Below are 24520 nucleotides of genomic sequence, written 5' to 3'. Positions count from 1 at the left end.
GTGCAGCAGCAGCAGAGCGGAGGGAGGGCTTGGTAACTTGAGTGGACTTGAGTTATTTGCCTCTTGAAGTTGTAAGGAACAGATAACGGACTTCGGAGTGTGCACGGACTCCGGAGTTTAAGGCTGTCCTGTCAGTGAGTGAGCAGGCATGCTGCCTGAATGCACTGCTCGGAAGGAGGGAGGGACGGAACTGTATCTTCAGGCTGCCGGCGCTGTGCTGTCCAGAGTGTGACAGGTACAGCGGCAGCAGAAGCAGCGCACAGCCACAGTAGTGGGGATACAGAGCAGAGAGCTCATCCCTGCACTGCATTCAGCGAATGCCCGGCGCCAACATCAGAGCAGGCGCCTGGAGCATGAGCTCCACCAGAACCACCCTAGCTACGCCTCTGACAATCGTGAGCGTTAATATTCTGGGCAAATTGCATTGTAAATGCGATATTGATAAATGTGGACCTTTGGCTGTGTGTAGAGTGGAAGCGTTGTTGCTATAGTGATGCAAAGATAGTGTGTGTGGTTGAATTGTGTGTGGGGGTGGTGTGGTGTTGTGGGGTAGGGGTATGTTGGGTTGAGGATTTTGTTGCTGTGCTGTAAGGTTAGGTAGGTGTAAAGTGCATGGGTTGGTGGTATAGTGGTGGAAAGGGAATATGTACATCTGTAAGAACAGACTTAGATCTACAGTCATTAGGTCGACCCTGGAAGGTCGACTGGCCCCAAGGTCGACAGGGTTAAAGGTCGACATGGGTCAAGGTCGACATGGTTCTAGGTCGACAGTCATTAGGTCGACATGAGTTTTTCACTGTTTTTTTGTCCCGAATGTCGACACAGTCGACATGGACACAGTTGGAGTTGAACCGCAGCCCCTCGCATCGCTCGCAATGCTTCGGGCACGGTGCCTCGCTACGCTCGGCACACTTTTTTATTCTCCCACCACGCCCTAGTGCATGGTAGGGCATGAAATACCGCCCGTCGGCACATGTCGGCTCAAAAACAGTGAAAACTCATGTCGACCTAATGACTGTCGACGTAGAACCATGTCGACCTTGACCCATGTCGACCTATAACCCTGTCGACTTTGGGGCCAGTCGACCTTCCGGGGTCGAGCTAATGACGGTCGACCTAAGTGTGTTCTGACAGATGACCGTTTCCCGTGGAAAGAGAGTGGGTGTGGGGTATTACTTTTGTATGGAGGGTGGATTGTGGGACCATGCAGGGGTGTTAGTTGTTGTGCTGCAGGCTAGGTAGCATATGTAAACAGTGTAGGCTTAGTTACAATATAGCCAAAAGGTACCTGTTATCCGTTGGTGGTATAGTGGGCAGTGTTCTGTTCTTGGGTGCTGGACTGGTGTCGGCGGACAGGCAGGTTCGAGGGGAGTGGGAGCTTAGTGTCAGCGGCGGCCGGTGGTGGCAGGCATCGGGCACAGTACTATTGCGGCCGGAGGGAGTGCCAGGCAGCGGGCGCAGGGTAAAGGAGCCTGTGCCGGGATGAGCGCTTTGGCATGGCGGCAGGAGGAAGTAGGAGGCAGCGGGCGCACGGGTCTGCACTGTCTGTGCGGAGCGTGTGCTGGGTGGCAGGCATCGGGCACAGTACTATTGCGGCCGGAGGGGGTGCCAGGCAGCGGGCACAGGGTAAAGGAGCCTGTGCCGGGATGAGCGCTTCGGGATGGCGGCAGGAGGAAGTAGGAGGCAGCGGGCGCACGGGTCTGCACTGTCTGTGCGGAGCGTGTGCTGGGGTGGCACAGGGAGTTCCCGCGAGACTTGGATTGTGCTGCCTTTAAAGTGTGTGTGCGCAGCGCAAGATCCCGCGAGACTTCACAGAGCTCAGGTGCCGGGGCAGAGTGATGGTGTCTGTGTTTTATGTGTGTATTTATTGCGGGGGGTGTATTATAGGTGTACGTTATTGCGGGGGGGGGGGGGGGGCTGGTGGTGGTGTAGTGCAGGGGCAATATCTCCTATATATGTGGCTACATTTGGCAACATTTTATATTTGGTGTGCATGTATAAGGCCGGGTGGGGGGTGGAGTTTCTTGTGTGACCCCGCCCAGCGTTATAGACACACTCTGAGGATGATTGACACATATAGCCAAATATATAAGAGACTATGTGTTTCATCCACCCCACCCCGCTTCATACATCTACCCATCAGTCTAGTAAATAGATGTAACTGTGTTCTAATTACAGTTAGTATTCAGAACACAACAAAGTACAGTAGTAAAGAATACTACAAATAAATGAAACATAACACTTTATTGTGAGAACAATGGCTGTTGGTTCCACGTACAGTTAGCTAATTTCCCTGGTTCTGCGAATCTTCCAGTGAAGAGCACGTTCCCATTTGGTCCAGTAAGAACAAGAAGGAAAGGACGGTTCAATGAAATGCGCATTGGGACACTCACTGGAACCACCTCCGTACCCATGGCAGCGGCAGCCTCTGCTCCCCTCTCATCCATGCTCAGCACAACCTTATGTACGGCCTACAGCGGTCAACACAGAATGGGAACATTATACATAAGATCATTCTATAATACAGACATAGAACTAGACATAGTAATCCATTATAGCTGTATGAACAAAAGCCAATGTATATTTCTGACAAAAGGTACAGAAGCCCAAAAACCCTGCGTTAAATATTTCCCAATACATCAGATAGATGGTGGCAGTGACAGGGAGTTGGCTTAGCGGACTCACGGAGATGGTCCCTCATGTGACGGTTACGAGAGTGTCAGAAGTATGTTGCTGATAGAGGCCGTACGAATAATCTGCACCTGCCATAGCGCAGCTGCAAGTGTCAAGGGTGCGGCCGATGGTCTAAAGATGACCAAGCTGTATTTTTAGTGCCTGAAGATGCTTAGATCAGTCTCTGCATTGAGGTCATGGGTTCGATTTCCACCATGGCCCTAACTGTGCGGAGTTTGTATATTCTCCCCGTGCTTGTGTGGGTTTCCTCCGGGTACTCCGGTTTCCTCCCACAATCCAAAAATATACTGGTAGGTTAGTTGGCTCCCAACAATAATTAACCATAGAATGTCTGTGTGCACGTGTACATGTGGTAGGGAATATAGATTGTAAGCTCCACTGGGCAAGGATTGATGTGAATCAGAATCAGAATCCGCTTTATTGGCCAGGTATATTTGTATACTAGGAATTTGGTTTGGATTGCTGTGCAACAGCCAGGTAGGTTACAGTTATACAGTGAAAGTACAGTTATACATAGCACATACAGGTATACCCTAGATGTACCCTGGGGGGGGTTATAGATGCAGGGAACATATATTCACGGAGCAGCACAGTGCCTAGGCGGGTGTGGTATGGGGTTCCGACAGTCGGGATCCTGACAGTCATTAGCCCGACGTCGGCATCCCGACTGGCCGGACTCAGACAGCATGGCGAGGGCAAAAACGCCCCCACACTGCGGGCACGCTGTTTTGACAGTCGGTGTTTTGACAGTCGGGATCCCGACGTCGGGTAAATGACTGTCGGGATCCCGACTGTCGGGACTGCGTCCGGCACCCGCCTAGGCAGCCATCAGCAGCGCCACTGGTCGTTGCAGCAGCCAGATAGGTAACAATATAAGCAGGTACAGTAACAGTTATAACACAGGGAACACAAACCCACCAAGCTGCACAGCGCCTAGGCAGCCATCAACGACGCCACTGGTCGTTGCACAGCCAGGTAGGTAACAAATATGCAGAGACAGCTCAGATATAGATAGCTGTGCAATGTACTAGACAGGGGAGTCAACAGGTCATCTTCCTGGAGGGAGAGTCAGCGCGGGTGGTGGTGGTGGGGGAAGAGTCAGTCAGGGAGGCCGGGAAGAGTCAGTGATGGGGTAGCCATATCTTCTCCTTTGGGGGGGGGGAGGCGCTGCAACTGATTTTCATCCGGAGCTGGTGCAGTCTGCTGGGGGGCCTGCAGGCTGGAAATCCTTTATATGTCGCCGACCATCGAATGATGTAGGCAGATCGCGCAAGGCTGTGAATGGATGTTACTGTGTTACAGTCCCTATGATCAAATCGCCCTTGCGAATGGGAAGGCGAACCACCATTCGCAAGGCCGGGTTAGGTGGACTCGCAATGCTGCAAAATCAACCAGAATAAGCCCCCACTGTGTAAGACAATACACAAACATAGTAAAAACGCAAAAAGTAATACTGAAATATTCTCACCCTTGACACCTTTATGGAACCTCCTGTAATGCCAGAAAAGTCCGGATGGTCAGAAAACATGTCCTGCATGCCCAGTTCACCCAACTCACGTCTAAGATCAAGTGTGGCCGATACTGAGAGTTTAGGAAGCGATAACATTATGTCCCTGCGTAAGATAGGAATAAATAAATAACTGTTGATATATAGGACATTTACTTGTCGTACTGTAAATCCTGACTTTCTCAAGACATTGGGGCATATTTATCAATGAATATAAAATGTTTGGAAAGTAATTATGTGCAAGTGTTAAGGTCCATACACACTGGGTGACTGAGCCGATTATCTGAAAATCGCTCAGTGAATACACATTGAGCGATTTTTCTCCTTGGCCAACTATTTACATAGGTGGTGAACGGTTTTCTATAGCAGGATGCTACGGAAAGCCGTCCGCCCTGTTGCTCATCTGCTGGTAATACACCCTACACATGGGGAGATGTGAGGTGCTGAGCGATGCTAGATCTCACAGAACACTCAGCGCGGCAGCGCTGCACAGCGATGGGCCACTGAGCCATGGACAGAGTTCTCCATGACCCCAGCCCTGGCCCTGAACCCAGCCCTGACCCCAGCCCTGGCCCTGACCCCAGCAATTAACTAGATGTATCCAGCTTGCTGGATATTACTCACTGAGCGATAGCGGTGCGCGGGGTTCTGATGGTGGGCGTATGCGCAGGGTAATTTCTGCCCATGTTCACCAGGTGTTCACCGTGCATAGGCACCTAAGTGTAGGGGGGGAGGGGGGGGTGGCAGAGAATAATGGACATGACATCATCAGTGGGTAGCTGACATCACCAGATATCAGATGCCTGTCTACTTCCTCCCGAGCATCCATGCGTACACCTACACAGGGGCAAACGCAGGATTTTCAGAAGGGGGTTTCCAGAGGGGCGGAGCAATATATGTATATGCCGGGTCAGTTTTATAAGTATTATAGATAGACCAAATGTATATAAATAATAATAATATATATAATAATAATAATAATAAAAAAAAAATATATATATATAAATATATATACACACACACACATATAAATATAACAGCGGTGTAGACCCCTGGGCATAGCAATGTATTGGGGCACCTACCGATCCTCCAGCGGTAGGGGTGGGGGAAGCTTTGATGTCCTGCGGGTGGTAGGGGGTATCAACCGCTCAGCATGTAGGGCCTGGATCAGTAGTTTCCACTAATTACCCCTTTACTGCACAGATGGTGGGAGATGGGGTGGGAGAAGGGGGCATTGGGCTGAATAATGGGGCCCTGATACATAACTTCCAGGGTGGTAGAGGATGTTTAATATGCAGAGGAGGGGTGTATAGTGAAGTGGGCTTATTATTCATAATTTTCTGGTGGGAGGACAGCTTGCTTTATTGCAGATATCTCCAGTTCCCGGAAATATATTTTTAAGATTTTAATGGAATTAAAGACTAGAGAATCCCACCTACCAAATGGTATTGGGCACTAGGTGATCAGAATTCAGGAGGCAGAGTAATCTGCCAACGAGAATATAAAACTACATACCAGGTGTGTGGAGCTGGAGCAATAACCAGCTGCTGGAAGGCTGATATCTCTGGTTCTGGGAAAAGTAGAGACAAGCTACTAGTGTCCATCAAAGGGGGAGAGTCCCAGCTTTTGGAATATACCCTCAGAAAAACTAAGAAAATCTAAGTCAGACAGAACCTGAAATATCTGACTGGGAAGAGCAATTAACAGGCTTGGATTAGGACCACTAATTTGAAGTCAGATATCTCCGGTTCCCAAGGGCCGATTTTTAAAGTTCTTGCACCCACGGAAAGAGGGGACCCTCAGCTTTAAGCCTAGGGTCCTTAGAATCCTGGGGGGGTTCTGGGTACTCAGAACCCCCCTGTGCGCGCTACTGCTATACCATCATTCGCCGACCATCAATCCATGATGTGGGTGGATCCCACTAGGCTGCGAATGGGTTGGCCTGAGCAAGTCGCCCTTGAGAATGGGTTGCGGCCGGGCCACCATTCACAGGGCGGGGTGTGGTGGAATCAACCAGAATGACCCCCATTGTCTGATGATTTCCCATGCCTAGCAGTGCATGGGAAACTGTCACTAAGTCCACCCTATTTAGGGGACATACATTGAGTCAACCACTGAAGGTCAACAGGTCATAGGTCGACCCCTGAAATAGATCGACATAGCTAAGGTCGACAGGGTTGGAAGGTCAACATAAGTATTAGGTCGACAATGGGAAGGTCAAAAAGTCAACATGAGTTTTTTGAGCCGACATGTGCCGACAGGCGGTATTTCATACCATGTCGACTTTGCTGACATATGGGTCAAAACAATGTGAAAAAACTAATGTTGACCTTTTGACTGTCGACCTTCGGGGTGGTCTATAAAGGTGCACTAGTGGTACGCACTGCAAAGTCCCCCCTTATTGCTAGGGATTACCATTAAATGTCACACATGAAACTAAGGACCTTATTCTAGTTCAATCTTTCTGACAAAATCCCTCTTAGATGGACACAGTGGGGTAGCTAGGTTCCACGGTGTCCGGAGCAAGGACATGTTTCGCCCCCCCCCCCCCCCCCCACTGACAGGGAATAGAGTGCAAGCTCTGCAGGCCACAGCACTCACAATGACAGGGAATAGAGCATAAGCTCTGCAGGTCACGTCACTGACAGGGAATAGAGTGCAAGCTCCGCAGGTCAAAGCATTGACTGGCAATAAAATGTAAACTCTGCAGGTCACTGCAGTGACACAGGGAATAGAGTGCAAGTTCTGCGGGTCCCAGCACCGGGGAAAGGCCGGGCGCTGTGGCAGGGATGCACCTATCACGGGTGAAGGGCAGCAGTGGGGGTGCTCGTACCTTGGGCGGCGATGACAGGAAATGGTGTTCTGAGGGCTCCTCCACTGGAATCCTTGGTGATGAGGCCGCTGCGGCGCGGTGTCCCCGGTATATTTAGGCGGAGGCTGGGCGGTGTGTATCCAGGGCGGGCGGAGCTAGGACCCGGCCTCCTCACCGACACTCCGGCTTCCGTTGACGCAGTTCATTAATATGCAGCAGTTGGCAGGGGGTGGGCAGGGGACCGGGATGGACGCTGATTGGCTGTCTCTGAGCTCGAGGGGCGTGCCTACAGCCGGTGCATGAGATGACTCAGAGACACTCATCATGGCGCCGCATCCCTGCCTCTGGCATCCCAAACCGGCACATGCGCAGTGAGTGTGCCTGCCGGATTTTACCCCACTGAGACTGATGCCGGGCACAGCGGGCGAGCAGGGCGGGGAGCAGGCGGCAGAGGTCCGGCGCCAGGTGACATGTCGCCGCCCGGAGCTTGTGCTCCGCCAGCTCCACCGTAGCTATGCCTCTGGATGGACAGAACCATGTGCACTGCAGGTGGGGCAGATGTTACTTGTGCAGAGAGAATTAGATTTGGGTGGGGTTTTACTTTAAAGTGAGATCTATATTGCAGTGTACAAATAAAGCAGCCAGTATTTACCCTGCATAGAAACAAAATAACTCACCCAAATCTAATTCTATCTGCACATGTTACATCTGCCCCCCTGCAGTGCACATGGTTTTGTCCAGCTAAGAAGAAATTTGTCAGAAAGAGTGAACTAGAATAAGGCCCTGGGTGAGGGAAAGAGCAATTTACTGTTCTGAAACCTACCCGTGATCAGAGCAGATCAATGTAACAACCGTTATTCACAACACGGAACCATTCGCTTTTGCGCAAACGTGAATGGCCACAAACATAGATTCTGGTTCACTTGCTAAAACTAATTCTCTAATGGACAAAACCATGCTGCACTGCAGGTGGGGCAGATGTAACATGTGCAGAGAGAGTTAGATTTGGGTGAGTTATTTTGTTTCTGTGCAGAGTAAATACTGACTGCTTTATTTTTACACTGCAATTTAGATTTCAGTTTGAAGTAAAACTCCACCCAAATCTAACTCTCTCTGCACACGTTACATCTGCCCCATCGCTGGTGAGTGACCATCGATTGATTTTTCATCGGCGCAGCACACATCGGCTCGCACGCAGAATCGATCGGCCGGAGTGGTGAGCGTTCAGCGGGCGGTGTTTACCTGCTCCCTAGGCAGCCATTATACACAGACTAGTGAGCAGATCTGAATCAGGCCCATAGTTTGAAAAACTAACAATGAGGTTTTGATAGCTTAGTAATGTAACTAAACGTCTCATTTCTATGTTCCGTCTTACATTGGTCTCAGTAGTTTGGTCCATGTCCGCAGTGACCCGTTCCGGAGAGCCTGTTCCACCTCGGGCAGTTTCCCAGCATCTGGTAATATTAGGACTGCAGCAGTGTTTCCTTTGTATGGGACCTCGACCACCACACATCCTGGCTCCTGTATGAAAGCCACACGGTACACCCATCGTCGGGTCATCATTGGCACCTTCACAACCGTGTTCTCATCCACATGAAAGTCTCTTTCCCTTGTGGCATTCTTATTGAAAGCGTTCTTCCATGTCCCTGAAATAAATTCATCAATCAAGAAAAATTGCTGTTATTGCCCAATAATTAAATACAAATTTACATTTTATTTCCAACATCCTTTTATAGGAGAGAAGTCCATGTCCAAACTCTGTTCTACTTATATCGGGGTGTGACACATTTACTAACTGTGACACAATTCAAACTAGAATATGTTTAAAGGGGGTGGATTGGCCATGGGCTTCAATGTGTGCCACCCAGATCAATGACACCAGGGAGACAATGAATTGCCGTTGTGTTCAGTGTTGGACTGGGTCATGGAGGGTCCGCGAGGGGAATGCCGTGGTAGGGGCCTTTGGTTAAGACCTGTGGCCAGACCCTACGGGATGAGGCTAGCACCAACAAATGCTTGGACAGCTTTTAGTGACCATGTACCATGTAACTAACCTTTCCATAGATTAACAATGTATAATTTGAGTAGACTGTCTGAAACCTGACCTTGAAGGATGGGGCTCGCCAAGAATTGACTATGGTGGGCCGGTCTGACCTTGGTTGTGTTGGGAGTCTTAGGTAGATACAGATCTTTTGTTTGAACCCCAGTAAGATGACATTGTGTGTCCAACTGGCAAAATCTGGCAAAATCTGGACACTCGGTATCAGTGAGCCAGCTGCAGTCTCTGACTGCACTGGCTTCACTGTATCTGGTAGTGACTTCCTATTGGAAGTCCTATCTGTCAGTCACAAACACACAAGGCAGTCCCATTAGGAGTTGTTCCCTCCCTCCGGGACTGCTAGTCTGGGCTGTAATAAGCAGAGAGCTGTCTTCCTGTAGGAAGCCACTCCCTGTCTTACCTTGCAGCCCTAGTCAGCTTCTATGGGCTGCAATGGGTGCAGTCCATATAAGCCGGGCTATGCGAATGTGCACAGCGCAGATTGAAAATGTTGGTTGCTTACGTCCGATGCCGGCACAGTGTCCACCGCTGGCCCACTTTATTTACTTTAAACCATTATGAGAGTGTTTACAGCTTGTTAATCATAAACATATTTCAGTTTTGGAAGCATAAACTCAATGACGCCTCTGACTCTGTCCCCTGGTGTGCTGACTCTGCCTACTTGCTTCACCTAGCAATGTAATGCTTCATCTGCTTGTGATACTACCACCTCTTTTGATAGACCCCACCTTGTCTGACTCTGACTCCACCTAGCCCTGGTAGTTTAATTGGCCTCATCTACCACCAGTGTGGCGAAACATATAGGTATCTTACCAGCCTATTTTAAATGTTAGCTTTGCCTATGGCCTATTCGAGGCCTCTCTAAGAATTTTCTCCAGTTCTACCTCATCATCTCTGTATGATAGACGATTCGCTCTCCCAATTCATACTTACCCTTGAAGAAAATTGTGTTTAGGAGAACTAGAACTGTCGCTGGATCCAGATTGTCCACTAAGTTTTTGATTTTCCCATCGGTTTTCTTCTCCGTGTAATCATTGATTTGTTTCTTTGCTTCTTCTGAGTTCTGGAAATCTGTAGGAACCATCTCAGAATCATAGTAGTTCTTGGCATCATCTACAAACTTCTCCAGAAGTTCTACTCCTTTGCTAACAAATAGAGCGTTTGACATGCTGAGCTGGACATCATCGTTGGGCTGATTAAGAATGTGCAGCAGCTCCCGGAAGCCCTTATGGATGTCTTCTGTCGTCAGAGCAGAGGTGTTGAATCCAAGTCCTTCGAGGATCTGACTGTGGGTCTGAGACTTGGCACCAAGAGAGAGCATACTAAATGCTACAGAAATACTTAGCGGAGAGAAGAAGATGTTGCCGGTGGGATATTTGGCAGCTAGATGTCCGTACATTTTAAATGCAAATCTGGTATCATATGGTGCTATGTGGTGAAGAGAATTTGTCTTAGTAGCGTGGTGGTCATCATCATGATCATCCTGGTGGTGTTCTCCATTCAGATGGTGACCGAGGACCAGCCAGCATACCAGAGCTTGGCTCAGAAGCCCGATCAGAAAGACCTTCATTTCTATGCAACACATAACTGAATCAATATACAGGTATACAATATACATAAGTATATATCATGCACCATATTAGATAGTGGCTTCTAACAAAATTATAGCATGTTGCAAGTAAAACTAATTGTATGAAATAAAAGGCTAAGGGGGGAATTTACTAAGCAAAATACGGGTAGGGATTGGTGTATTCGTATTCAGTCGTATTCGTATTCGGGCACGTATTCAAATTTTTGTAATTTACTAATGTGAAATAACGTTAATATTTTGTATATTATGACCGTGACAACCTTTCGTATTCGTATTGTTACAAAAATACGAATTAATACGCCATCGAAAGAATGCACCTTGAATTTTACATTACTCTAATGCAATTTAGAAATTTACTATCAAGTCGTATTTCAAAATACGAATGTATACTAGGCGTATTCTAGTACAAGTTTTAAATAAATACTCCCCAAAAATACGACTCCATTTGACATGAATCTCAATAATACGAAACCTATGTAAATTATGCTCCGGAATAGAAATGTGTAAATGAAATACTCCACCGATAACAGTCATATTCAGTTGTATACAACGTACGAATATGACTGAGAAATTGTCGAAGTATTCTTAGTAAATTCTGCCCTAACACTGCTCCTGACAAATCTGTGAAATTCACATGTTTTATGCACCGGCGGCCACTAGAGGGCACCTTAAGAGCGCACAGCCGCCAGCCCTGATATTACTGTTATGTTGTTCTGTAATCTTGACAGACTGGCAACTGGTAGTAGTAATACATGTAGACAGAGACTTGAGTACTGTCCCAGGCATTGTGATTGAATACACCCTATGGGGGAGGCGGCTGGCGGCAGTACAGAATTTCCGATCCCTCCTGCGATCTCTTGTGTTACATTCGGGGGATAATTAATATATGCTGTTAACCCCTGAAAACAGGTGTTTTTGGGGATTTAGCCACAAATATTGATTGATAAATGCGGTCCATAGAAAGTAATCTTTTTTTTTTGCAATAAATGTCAAATCAGGCCAAATCAGATGTGTTTGACATCCCACCCCTGCGCATCAGGTTAGACCCTACAGATTGAACCTTCTGCAGGTTCAATCTGTCAGATCAAATCCATCAGCTGCTTTTTAGGCACACACCTGTGTGATGGGGGCCCCTGGCCCAGCGCCCTTTGCCACAAAACCCTCGCCACTGACGGCACCGCGATGCCTAGTCAGCCCCTCCATATCACAAGTGCAGCTCCTCTCTCTGACCCTTTTGTGCCAAACTCCCCTCCAGCAGTAGCGCTCACTGCCTATGCCCTGCCCTGTCTATTCATAACATAGCCAGTTCCATCACGATGTTAGAGGGTTTGATGAGATCTAGAGACAAGCTGTCTGGGGCATACTTACTGACTTTTTTTCCCTCTTCTCAGGAGAAGTCCAGAGAGGAGACCAGACAGTAGCATGTCAGGGGGGGCAGGACAAGGCAGATGTCACCAAGCCCCGCCCCCATAGCAGTCAAACAAGGCAATTTGCGGGTCCGCGGACCCTCGAAAAATGGGCTGTACTGCAGTGGAGAAGAGTGGTTTGGGGGGGGGGGGGGGGGCTGCGTGGCTGATGCGGGAGAATTGCCCATCTTCCCAGGGGGCCCGGGAGGGGGAGCCAAGCTTGGTCTGGGGTTTTGTATACAGTGGAGTGTGCAGGATCAGATTACCTGTAGCTCCACCCCAAAACAGTTTACTACTTATGCTAATGATTGACATCTGATTGTAATCAGTGGATTTAGAACTATGGGCGTCTTACACTATACTAAATAACACTCTGGCCTAGTCTTGTTCCTATTATCATTTACATTGAACACAATATAGCCAAACAAACTACATATTCCAAACATAAAAGACAAAACATAAGTATACAATATACTAATAGTACAATTCAAAACAATAATATACAGCATGCCACCAATAACATAATATAAATTAACGGTGTCCCGTGCATATGTAATGAGTGGGACCCGCTCATTCAATATGCACTGCACTGAGTCCCCGCTCATTAGATATGTCCAGGGCAGGACCAGCTCAGCGCTCGCTGCTGCCTGGGTCGCCTGTCAGCTCAGCCAGCTGCGCCCACCACAGACCCCGCTGTCGCCGCTCCCCCAAGCTGCCGTGGGATCTGCCACATACCGTATGTAGCTACGCCACTGGCTAGGAAAGTACCCGATACAGGGCGTGTCATCACATGCAGTAATAAGGGACAAACTTTATGCTGTGTGCAAAGATCTGCAGCACTGAGGCGAGTTACTCACCTGTGTAAAAGACAGTCATATAGTACAGAGTGGCATGTGATTAATGCGCCATGCCCCTGGTGGCTGATCAATGTGTACACAGCACAGTCTACCAGGATCTTATCCGCAGACAGATCATGCAGATGTCAGATCAGCTGAGGGAAAGTCAAATATGCAGCTAGTCCTGCGGGTTCCCGGCTGCAGCAGTGTGCTCGGGTGCTTCCACATCAGTCACAGTAGGGGGGGACGGGGACGGTGTGACGCTGAGTTACATTGCTTCTTCTTCAGTGCTTATGAGTCCCTGGTGGTGAAGACTAGTAATGGCCATCGGTGCAGTCATCATCGATGATTGCCGATGGGAGCCGGGAACCCGGAAATCCGGGATTGTTGCCCACCTTTCCGGGGGGCCAGGAGGGGGGCCCGCTTTTCGTGAACCTCCCGGCCATTCTGGGAGAGTAGGCAACCCTGGGGTAGCAGCCCTGCAGCCCATAGGTAAAAACTGCTACTGTATATAAGAGTACAGTATAAAAAGTAAATAAACGCTTATCTTATTCCACAAGACAGCAGCCAACAGCCCAGGGATTCACTTTGTATAATGTATGCTTAATATAGTTACACTCTTTGTAATTGTGAATATGTTTGTATAGGATTATACCTTTAATTCTTGTTGTTTCCTTCTCTGAATGTTATTATATAAGAACTGTCAGTGAGTACTGGTCTATGGAGCTGTACAGACTTATTACATACATATACTTATTGGGGGAAATTTACTAAGATGTGATGTTGCTATGGGCAACCAATCAAAAGCTACTTCTTATGTATTTAGCACCCTCTAGTGGATGGTAGGGTATGAAATACCGCCTGTCGGCACATGTCGGGTCAAAAAACTGTGTAAAAACCCATGTCGACCGAAAGTCATGTTGACTCTTTCACCTGTACATTCTATATGTCGGGATTTTGTCCTTGTCGGGATTTTGTCCTTGTCGGGATTTTGACTACATCCCGTTGGTTGTTTAGTTATATTGTAAGCCACAGTTTACTGCATACTAAGTATTTTGTCACAGGGGTTCTAGTGACATATATACCCCCCGCCTGGGTAGGATTCACGGGAAAATGGACTTTTTTTTTTATTTTTAACTACCCCATTTACATCACCGCTGACCCGGGTCAAAATGCCAAAAAAAAACAGTTTTTTGCAGTGGTGTGAAACGGGTATTACACTTTTAGTATAATTTCTAGCACTGGTTTTGACCAATATCTCTTAGAATGGGTGCCGGACGACTCACCGACAGTCATTACCCCGACGTCAGAATCCCGACTGCTCCCTTGTGAGGGTCCACGACCCCCATAGAGGAAGAATAAAATAGGTGCCGAGCGCAGCTCGCCACCGTGCCCGCAGCTTCATTGCGCCCCCCCCCCCGCTGTGCAGTCAGGCTGATGACTGTCGGAATCCCGACTTTCGGTGTGTAATCCCACACCCCTAATTCATTTTATACCAATGAGGGATATGTATCAAGCCTTGGAGAGAGGTTGTTGACCAAATTAACCAGTCCGCTTCTGTCATTTCAATTTGCTAGATAAATGACAGACGTTCATAGGTCTGGACGTTTATAATGTAACATGGCAGCTAGAAGCTGACTGTCTGGTACTACCGTCCTATTTCAGGCTTGATCGCAGGACAGATTTGTTCTCAGAATGGACACACCCATGCTGCACTGCAGGTGGGGCAGATGTAACATGTGCAGAGAGATTTAAGTGGGGTGCGTTCAAAGTGAAATCTAAACTGCAGTGTAAAAATAAAGCAGCCAGTATTTACCCTGCACAGAAACAATTTATCCAAACATATCCTATCCAAAGCCTCTCTGCACATGTTACATCTGCCCCACCTGCAGACCTGCAGTGCAGCGTGATTTTGCCCATTTTGAGAACAAATTTGTCCTACCACCAAGTCTGAATTCTCTCACCAAGACTTAGTGCATAGACCCCTTGGTTGGTATAATAACGTAACACTATTAATGTTAATGACATTTCCTCGGCTATGATTGATCGAAAGACTAATAAATCATGGTGAATATTGATGCTGGCCAGGGGGAAATTCTACGTGTACTTGTATCATTTGTTTGTATGTTGGAAGAGGTTTTCCTAGGTTTCAGCAAATCAAACTAGTGCTGTTTTAGTGCTGTTTTATAAGGTGCGTACGCACTGGACAACATTCTAAACAATATTGGCGATTATGACGGGTGGGAACAATAAAATCAGAATATCGTCCAGTTTATTATGATCGTTTAGTTATATATGGAGCTTCAGAGGTTCCACACGCCTAACAATACATAAATGAGAAAAGCACAAGAAAATAACTAATTGCAGTATTAGGACAATTACATGGTAAATATACACAGCTGCTTTAGGGGACACTGAAGCAATTACTAGGGTGGCAGAGAATATAAAATTGTAAAGGTGCCCATACACGCACCGATTTTCCCGGTGCGATGAGATGCGTGCTCCAGTGGCATCTCATCGCAAAGTACAAAAAGTATGTGCTGCACAATCGTGAGCGTTAATATTCTGGGCAGATTGCATTGTAAATGCGATATTGAGAAATGTGGGCCTTTGGGCTGTGTGTAGAGTGGAAGCGTTGTTGTTATAGTGATGCAAAGATAGTGTGTGTGGTTGAATTGTGTGTGGGGGTGGTGTGGTGTTGTGGGGTAGGGGTATGTTGGGTTGAGGATTTTGTTGCTGTGCTGTAAGTTTAGGTAGGTGTAAAGTGCATGGGTTGGTGGTATAGTGGTGGAAAGGGAATCTGTACATCTGTCAGAACAGACTTAGATCTACAGTCATCAGGTCGACCCCGGAAGGTCGACTGGCCCCAAGGTCGACAGGGTTAAAGGTCAACATGTGTCAAGGTCGACATGACTTAAGGTCGACATGGGCCAAGGTCGACATGGTTCTAGGTCGACAGTCATTAGGTCGACATGAGTTTTTCACTGTTTTTTTGTCTCGAATGTCGACACAGTCGACATGGACACAGTTGGAGTTGAACCGCAGCCCCTCGCTTCGCTCGCAATGCTTCGGGCACGGTGCCTCGCTACGCTCGGCACACTTTTTTATTCTCCCACCATGCCCTAGTGCATGGTAGGGCATGAAATACCGCCCGTCGGCACATGTCGGCTCAAAAAACAGTGAAAACTCATGTCGACCTAATGACTGTCGACATGGAACCATGTCGACCTTGACCCATGTCGACCTTTAACCCTGTCGACTTTGGGGCCAGTCGACCTTCCGGGGTCGAGCTAATGGCGGTCGACCTAAGTGTGTTCTGACAGATGACCGTTTCCCGTGGAAAGAGAGTGGGTGTGGGGTATTAGTTTTGTATGGAGGGTGGATTGTGGGACCATAAAGGGGTGTTAGTTGTTGTGCTGCAGGCTAGGTAGCATATGTGAGCAGTGTAGGCTTAGTTACAATATAGCCAAAAGGTACCTGTTATCCGTTGGTGGTATAGTGGGCAGTGTTCTGTTCTTGGGTGCTGGACTGGTGTCGGCGGACAGGCAGGTTCGAGGGGAGTGGGAGCTTAGTGTCAGCGGCGGCCGGTGGTGGCAGGCATCGGGCACAGTACTATTGCGGCCGGAGGGGGTGCCAGGCAGCGGTCGCAGGGTAAAGAAGCCTGTGCCAGGATGAGCGCTTCGGGATGGCGGCAGGAGGAAGTAGGAGGCAGCGGGCGCATGGGTCTGCACTGTCTGTGCGGAGCGTGTGCTGGGGTGGCACAGAGAGTTCCCGCGAGACTTGGATTGTGCTGCCTTTAAAGTGTGTGTGCGCAGCGCAAGATCCCGCAAGACTTCACAGAGCTCAGGTGCCGGGGCAGAGTGATCGTGTTTGTGTTTTTATGTGTGTATTTATTGCGGGGGGGGGGGGGGTGTGTGGGGTGGGGTGGGGTGGGGGGTGGGGTGTATTATAGGTGTACGTTATTGCAGGGGGGGGTGTGGTGGTGTAGTGCAGGGGCAATATCTCCTATATATGTGGCTACATTTGGCAAAATTTAATATTTGGTGTGCGTGTATAAGGCTGGGTGGGGGGTGGAGTTTCATGTGTGACCCCGCCCAGCGTTATAGACACACTCTGAGAATGATTGACACATGTAGCCAAATATATGAGACTATGTGTTTCATCGCGCCCTACAGGCGCTCTTCACACCGTCATAAGGGGCTGCGCCCCCTTAATTTGTGAACGTTTGTATTGTGAGAAATACAGTGTGGTTAGAATTGTATGAAAGATGCCTCTATTGCAACTTGAGTTATAGGTGAAATGTGTTAAATAGAGAGCATATGATTTGGAAGGGGGTGTGTATTGTTTTGTTTAATTAAAATAGCGGTTACAGAGTAAGATGTACATCAGGATTGCCGACCCTCCCGGAATTTGCGGGAGTCTCCCGAAAATCGGGTCCTTCCTCCCGGCCCCCGGAAGGGTGGGCAACCCTCCCGGAATCAGGGGGACCCCCACTGAGCCCCCCCGATCGCAGCATTTATATGCCGCAATCCGCGGGTCTTAGGGGAGGGGGCAGAGCTAAAACGGCACAATCGTGACGTTTTAGCCCCGCCCCCTCCATGGATATCAGTTATTCCGACTATTTGTCGTAATGGGGGTCACAGTTAAGCCCCGCCCCCAAAACTCGTAATGCAAGAATCCTCTCCGGGCTTCTCCTGGAGAGGATTTTTTGAAAGTCGGCAACCCTGATTGTACATCATACTTGCCCATACCCTCCAACATGACCCATTCCATTCGGTACACAATGCTCTGTTCCTGGACATCCCTGGTAATGTATGATTGTCATCACCTGTGTTGAAACACCCTTCTCTTCAATTACCTAGTTCCCCACAGGTGCTGGCAATCATACATTACCAGGGACGTGCAGGAACAGAGCATTGTGTCCCGAATGGAATGGGTCATGTTGGAGGGTATACTTGCCTACCCTCCCGCATTTAGCGGGAGTCTCCCGGTTTTGCAATCCTCCTCCCGCTCCCCCGCAAATCCCTCGCTTCCTCCCGGTTTTTGGCCCATCCCCCCCCCCAAAGAAATTGACTGCGCATGCGCGAACATGTTTCGGGGGGGGGGGGGGGGGGGGGGCGGGGCCTGAATGCGCGACATCCTAACATCATTGATTAACCCGGCTACCGCGGGGCTGTGTGGGTAGCCGTGGTGCGTGCGGCTGAAACGAGCGGCAGCAGCAACGTGAGCCGGGAAGCGCACGGAGAGGAGCAGCAGCTTTAGGGCTGTTTCACACAGTACGGTTCCTGCCGCACGGTGAAATCCCGTACGGCCAGGGAGCCGTGCCGCACTCAGCAGTTGTGAATGGACACTATTGTGTCCATTCACACGGGACGGCCACGGCCCGGCCGCACGGCTGCAGCCGGATCCCCCCACTGGAAGGGACGGCTGCCGGGCTGTGGCCATCCCTGCCATTATAAAATTCTGAGTGCGGCGCGGCTCCCTGACCGTACGGGATTTCACCGTGCGGCAGGAACCGTACTGTGTGAAACAGCCCTTAGACTGTGTCAGTGAGTGAGCCGGGCAGCGGGGGCCGGGAGCAGCAGTAACTGTCTGACTCCTTAGGGCTGTTTCACACAGTACGGTTCCTGCCGCACGGTGAAATCCCGTACGGTCAGGGAGCCGCGCCGCACTCAGAATTTTATAATGGCAGGGATGGCCACAGCCCGGCAGCCGTCCCTTCCAGTGGGGGATCCGGCTGCAGCCGTGCGGCCGGGCCGTGGCCGTCCCGTGTGAATGGACACAATAGTGTCCATTCACAACTGCTGAGTGCGGCACGGCTCCCTGGCCGTACGGGATTTCACCGTGCGGCAGGAACCGTACTGTGTGAAACAGCCCTTACTCTCTCTCCCCCACCCAGGGCTGTCCTCCCTCTCCTCCGCGCTGCCCTGTCATCGTACTGTAGTTTAATTATAGACAGGCAGCGGCGTCTTCCTGGACCCCCCTCCTATCAGTGTTGTGTGACTGCTGTGAGCACCAATGCCGCCCCCTGCCCTGTCTCCCCGGCTACAGGAAGTTCAAGTCACATGTCATGCAATGGAGGAGCCCAGCAGAGGAGAAGAGGAGAGCAGTAACCACACACCGCAGGAGCACAGACTCGGTCAGCACTCAGCAGGGGCTCAGGTAAGGTGTCAGCAATGTTTACTTGGGGGGGTTGTCAGCAATGTTTACTTGGGGGGGTTTGTCAGCAATGTTTACTGGGGGGGGGGGGGTTGTCAGCAATGTTTACTTGGGGGGGGGTTGTCAGCAATGTTTACTTGGGGGGGGGTTGTCAGCAATGTTTACTGGGGGGTTGTCAGCAATGTTTACTTGGGGGGGGGGGGTTTGTCAGCAATGTTTACTTGGAGGGGTTGTCAGCAATGTTTACTTGGGGGGTTGTCAGCAATGTTTACTTGGAGGGGTTGTCAGCAATGTTTACTTGGAGGGGTTGTCAGCAATATTTACTTGGAGGGGTTGTTAGCAATGTTTACTTGGAGGGGTTGTCAGCAATGTTTACTTGGGGGGGTTTGTCAGCAATGTTTACTGGGGGGGGGGGGGGGGGTTGTCAGCAATGTTTACTTGGGGGGGGGTTGTCAGCAATGTTTACTTGGGGGGGGTTGTCAGCAATGTTTACTGGGGGGTTGTCAGCAATGTTTACTTGGGGGGGGGGGGTTTGTCAGCAATGTTTACTTGGAGGGGTTGTCAGCAATGTTTACTTGGGGGGTTGTCAGCAATGTTTACTTGGAGGGGTTGTCAGCAATGTTTACTTGGAGGGGTTGTCAGCAATATTTACTTGGAGGGGTTGTTAGCAATGTTTACTTGGAGGGGTTGTCAGCAATGTTTACTTGGAGGGGTTGTCAGCAATGTTTACTTGGAGGGGTTGTCAGCAATGTTTACTTGGAGGGGTTGTCAGCAATGTTTACTTGGGGGGGGGGGGTTGTCAGCAATGTTTACTTGGGGTGGTTGTCAGCAATGTTTACTTGGGCGAGTTGTCAGCAATGTTTACTTGGAGGGGTTGTCAGCAATGTTTACTTGGGGGGGTTGTCAGCAATGTTTACTGGGGGAGTTGTCAGCAATGTTTACTTGGGGGATTTGTCAGCAATGTTTACTGGGGAGGTTGTCAGTAATGTTTACTGGGGGGGTTTCAGTAAAGTTTGCTGGGGGGGAGGGTTGTCAGTAATGTTTGATTGGGGGGGCAGTAAAGCTTGCTGTGGAAGAGGGATCAGTAATGTTTGCTGGAGGGGGTGTCAGTAGTGTTTGCTTGGGGGGTATCAGTAAAGTTTGCTGGGGGTGGTGTCAGTAAAGTTTGCTGGGGGTGGTGTCAGTAAAGTTTGCTGGGGGGGGTTGTCAGTAATGTTTGCTGGGGGGGGGGTTGTCAGTATTGTTTGCTGGGGGGTTGTCAGTAATGTTTGCTGGGAGGTTGTCGGTAATGTTTGCTGGGGGTGGTTGTCAGTAATGTTTGATTGGGGGGGGGGGGGCAGTAAATCTTGCTGGGGAAGAGGGATCAGTAATGTTTGCTGGTGGGTTGTCAGTGGTGTCTGCTGGTGGGGTTGTCAGTAGTGTTTTCTGGGGGTTTCAGTAAAGTTTGCTTGGGGGGGGGGTTGTCAGCAATGTTTACTGGGGGGGGGGGTTGTCAGGAATGTTTACTGTGGGCGTTTCAGTAAAGTTTGCTGGGGGGGGGGGAGGGTTGTCAGTAATGTTTGATTGGGGGGGCAGTAAAGCTTGCTGTGGAAGAGGGATCAGTGATGTTGCTGGAGGGGGTGTCAGTAGTGTTTGCTGGAGGGGGTGTCAGTAGTGTTTGCTGGGGGGGATGGGGGTGTCGGTAATGTTTGCTGGGGGGGTTGTCAGTAATGTTTGCCGGGGGGTTTCAGTAAAGTTTGCTGGGGGGGGGGGGGGGGGAGGGTTGTCAGTAATGTTTGATTCGGGGGGCAGTAAAGCTTGCTGTGGAAGAGGGATCAGTAATGTTTGCTGGAGGGGGTGTCAGTAGTGTTTGCTTGGCGGGTATCAGTAAAGTTTGCTGGGGGTGGTGTCAGTAAAGTTTGCTGGGGGTGGTGTCAGTAAAGTTTGCTGGGGGGGGGGGTTGTCAGTAATGTTTGCTGGGGGGGGGGGTTGTCAGTATTGTTTGCTGGGGGGTTGTCAGTAATGTTTGCTGGGGGGTTGTCGGTAATGTTTGCTGGGGGTGGTTGTCAGTAATGTTTGATTGGGGGGGGGGCAGTAAATCTTGCTGGGGAAGAGGGATCAGTAATGTTTGCTGGTGGGTTGTCAGTGGTGTCTGCTGGTGGGGTTGTCAGTAGTGTTTTCTGGGGGTTTCAGTAAAGTTTGCTTGGGGGGGGGGGTTGTCAGCAATGTTTACTGGGGGGGGGGTTGTCAGTAATGTTTACTGTGGGTGTTTCAGTAAAGTTTGCTGGGGGGGGGGGAGGGTTGTCAGTAATGTTTGATTGGGGGGCAGTAAAGCTTGCTGTGGAAGAGGGATCAGTGATGTTTGCTGGAGGGGGTGTCAGTAGTGTTTGCTGGAGGGGGTGTCAGTAGTGTTTGCTGGGGGGGATGGGGGTGTCGGTAATGTTTGCTGGGGGGGTTGTCAGTAATGTTTGCCGGGGGGTTTCAGTAAAGTTTGCTGGGGAGGGGGGGGGAGGGTTGTCAGTAATGTTTGATTCGGGGGGCAGTAAAGCTTGCTGTGGAAGAGGGATCAGTGATGTTTGCTGGAGGGGGTGTCAGTAGTGTTTGCTGGAGGGGGTGTCATTAGTGTTTGCTGGAGGGGGTGTCAGTAGTGTTTGCTGGAGGGGGTGTCAGTAGTGTTTGCTGGAGGGGGTGTCAGTAGTGTTTGCTCGGGGGTTGTCAGTAATGTTTGCTGGGGGGGGGGGTTGTCGGTAATGTTTGCTGGGGGGGGGGGGGTTGTCGGTAATGTTTGCTGGGGGGGGTTTTGTCAGTAATGTGTGCTGGGGGGGGTGTAGGTAATGTTTGCTGGGGGTGGGGGGGGTGTCGGTAATGTTTGCTGGGGGGGGGGGGGTGTCGGTAATGTTTGCTGGGGGGGGGGGTTTGTCAGTAATGTTTGCCGGGGGGTTTCAGTAAAGTTTGCTGAGGGGGGGGGGGGGGGTTTAAAGTAATGTTTGATTGGGGGGGCAGTAAATCTTGCTGGGGAAGAGGGATCAGTAATGTTTGCTGGTGGGGTTGTCAGTAGTGTTTGCTGGGGGTTTCAGTAAAATTTGCTTGGGGGAGGGGGGGGTGTCAGTAATGTTTGCCAGAGGGGTCGGTAATGTTTGCTAGCGGGGCCTGTCAGTTATGTAAATCCCAATGCACTCTCCTCCTCTGCACTCATGTGTATGTAGTCAGCAGGGTCTGCATGGCACTGGTGGTTGTGGCGGTGTCACACTGAGCCTGGGCACACTTCCCTGTGCTGCTGCTTGCACTGGAGAAGTTGTGATGAACTTTTGCTATGGGCGGAATGTATTAAAATACATCGCCTTGCCACCTCAGCGATGCTATGGCATATGTATTAACATATGTGATTAGCATCGCAATGCGGGTCTCCGTCACCTCCCTGGGCTCTCCTCACTCCCCCCATGGCTGGAAGCCTAAGCAGGCTGTCCCTGGTGCCTCCTTCTCCCCCTGCAGCCAGAAGGACCTCCGGCTGTGTTGTTAGGGGGAGGAGGAGTTTACCTTCCGGGTCCAGGATTCCTGGAGGAAGGTAAGCCAGGAGGGAAGGGGGGTCGACATATGCAGCAGAGGGCGGCGGGTTGCGACTGGCGGCAATAAGAAGCCCATAGGCTTCTATAGGGTATCGCCACCCAAAGGTGGCAATACCTTGGCCGGCGAAAACACAAGTCTTTTTTTTTTATATTTTATTAGGTTTCAAGGATCAGATCATTAAAACAAGCCAAAGAAGTGGGGCTGAAATTAGCTTTTGCTCACTTCTCTGACAAGGCTGGCTAGTGCCACACATTTTTACTTTCTCCAGTTATACAGCATTAAAAAGCAAAGACTGCTCTTTATCTGCTCCCTGACGTATCATTAATTGTAAGCTTAATATTAGTGTCTGTTGGGAAGGAAATATATCTAGCAGCCTATGCCTTGGCAATGATATTGGATTTATCAGTATCCAGGTCCTGGTTGGGCATACCCCTGACCAAATGGATGACTATTACGGGCATACGGGTTAGGCCCACTTGGAGGGAGAATTACAGTGCTACCAGGGGGTGGAGTATACCTAGGCTGATAGTTCCCTGGCTGGCTTTGTGCCATGCCAGGTTGGAAAGCAGGTGGGACGTTATAACTGGCAGGCTGAAAGGCTTGTGTAGTGTAAGTCTGTGGTGGGTAGTAGTAGTTTGTTTATTTATAAGGTGCCACAAAGTGTCCACAGCACCGTACATAGCAATAGTACATAGTGGGTAGGAACCAGATGGGTACTGTTGAGACGTTTGTGAAGGTAGTTGCTGTGACTGGCCTTGAAATCCAAAGGCAGGAGCCTGTGCAGCCTGCTGACTATAGTCCTGAAAATGCTGATTGTAACAGGATACTGCATGCCATACTGCTGCTGGGGCTAAGCTTGAGGCTGGGGTTGACCTTGAACTGATGGATATACAGGCTGCTGTGGATACTGTTGATACATTTGGCCTTCCATCTGACCTGGCTGCTGAGCTCCGGGCTATGGCTGTTGCTGAGGCTGGACCCCTGGAGGATGAGCAGAGGAGGAGGAGGCAATACGATCAGGTGTGCTTGAGCGTTCCTCTACTGGAGCGCTGGGAGGCCCAGTAACTTGGTCCTCTGTTAGTCCAAAAGCAGACATGACATTTTTATTGATTTACTATATTCTTGAGGGGATCAAAAGCAGACATGCTGGCAGCCATAACTTGATTAGACGGCTTAACAGAGGAGTCTGGAGCAGTGGGTTCACAACCATCCACAGATTCAGTGTCCTGCAGGCTGCTTGGAATCCCAGGTTCCATAGGAGGCGCTAAACAATCCAGCAGATGGTTGACTTTGTTACGCAGTTCTATGAGATCTCGGCATAGATACTTCACCTGACTGGATTCTAGAGGACGTGGTTGTCCATTAACAAATAGAGTCAGTTTCAATATCCTACTACACTGTATAGCAAATGATAAGTCAGAGCTGACTTGTGTGTGTGTGTGTGTGTGTGTACATACATACATACATACATACATACATACATACATATACATACACTCTGCAATGTACTTTAAAAATCAACCTGCCCTGGTGCCTTCTGAAAGGCCCACAGACATGCAATATGGCGAAGGCGGCACTCAGAGACTTCTTTAATGCAAATTCCGTACCGCCTTCACCATATTGCATATATATGTGTGTGTATATGTGTGTATATATATATATATATATATATATATACATATATATATATATCTATTACCAACCACTGCAGGACACACCCCTGGGTGGAATAGACACGCTCATGTGTCACTAGACACGCCCTTTGGTTGAAACATAACACACCTTCAATGGTGCAACGCTGCGCTCGGTGCATTTTGCTAGCATCTAAAATCTCCCTCATTTTGCTTTTGAAAAGTAGGCAAGTATGTGTACATTATGTGTGCAATAGTATAGTAGGGTGTTTTCCAATC

At 49.4% G+C, this 24520-nt stretch overlaps 1 protein-coding gene and 1 pseudogene across 1 annotated transcript; both read right to left on the bottom strand.

Moving 5' to 3' along the window:
• Positions 1-2243: 2243 nt before the first annotated feature.
• LOC146049546 (alpha-1-antitrypsin-like) lies at positions 2244-10642 on the bottom strand. The gene is made up of 4 exons (XM_083166075.1): positions 10006-10642; positions 8389-8659; positions 4163-4307; positions 2244-2471 (listed from the first exon to the last, which is right to left on the bottom strand). Exons 1-4 carry the CDS (start codon positions 10640-10642, stop codon positions 2244-2246), a joined length of 1281 nt encoding a protein of 426 aa, XP_083022201.1.
• A 12370-nt stretch (positions 10643-23012) lies between these two features.
• LOC146049545 (protein TFG pseudogene) lies at positions 23013-24073 on the bottom strand (annotated as a pseudogene).
• Positions 24074-24520: the final 447 nt, after the last annotated feature.

This window comes from Crinia signifera, chromosome 12 (genome assembly GCF_055691185.1).
Source record: "Crinia signifera chromosome 12, ASM5569118v1, whole genome shotgun sequence".
NCBI classification, from domain to species: Eukaryota; Metazoa; Chordata; class Amphibia; order Anura; family Myobatrachidae; genus Crinia; species Crinia signifera.
This window is presented reverse-complemented; position numbering and strand designations above follow the sequence as displayed.

Bases quoted from the DNA above. Each gene is read 5' to 3' on its own strand.
- LOC146049546 (XM_083166075.1), bottom strand. From the start codon at position 10,642: ATGAAGGTCTTTCTGATCGGGCTTCTGAGCCAAGCTCTGGTATGCTGG. The intron at 8,660-10,005 runs GTAAGTATGAAT...AATTTATTTCAG, and splicing joins AAACACAATTTTCTTCAAGG to GGACATGGAAGAACGCTTTC. The intron at 2,472-4,162 runs GTGAGAATATTT...TGACCGCTGTAG, and splicing joins GTTCCATAAAGGTGTCAAGG to GCCGTACATAAGGTTGTGCT.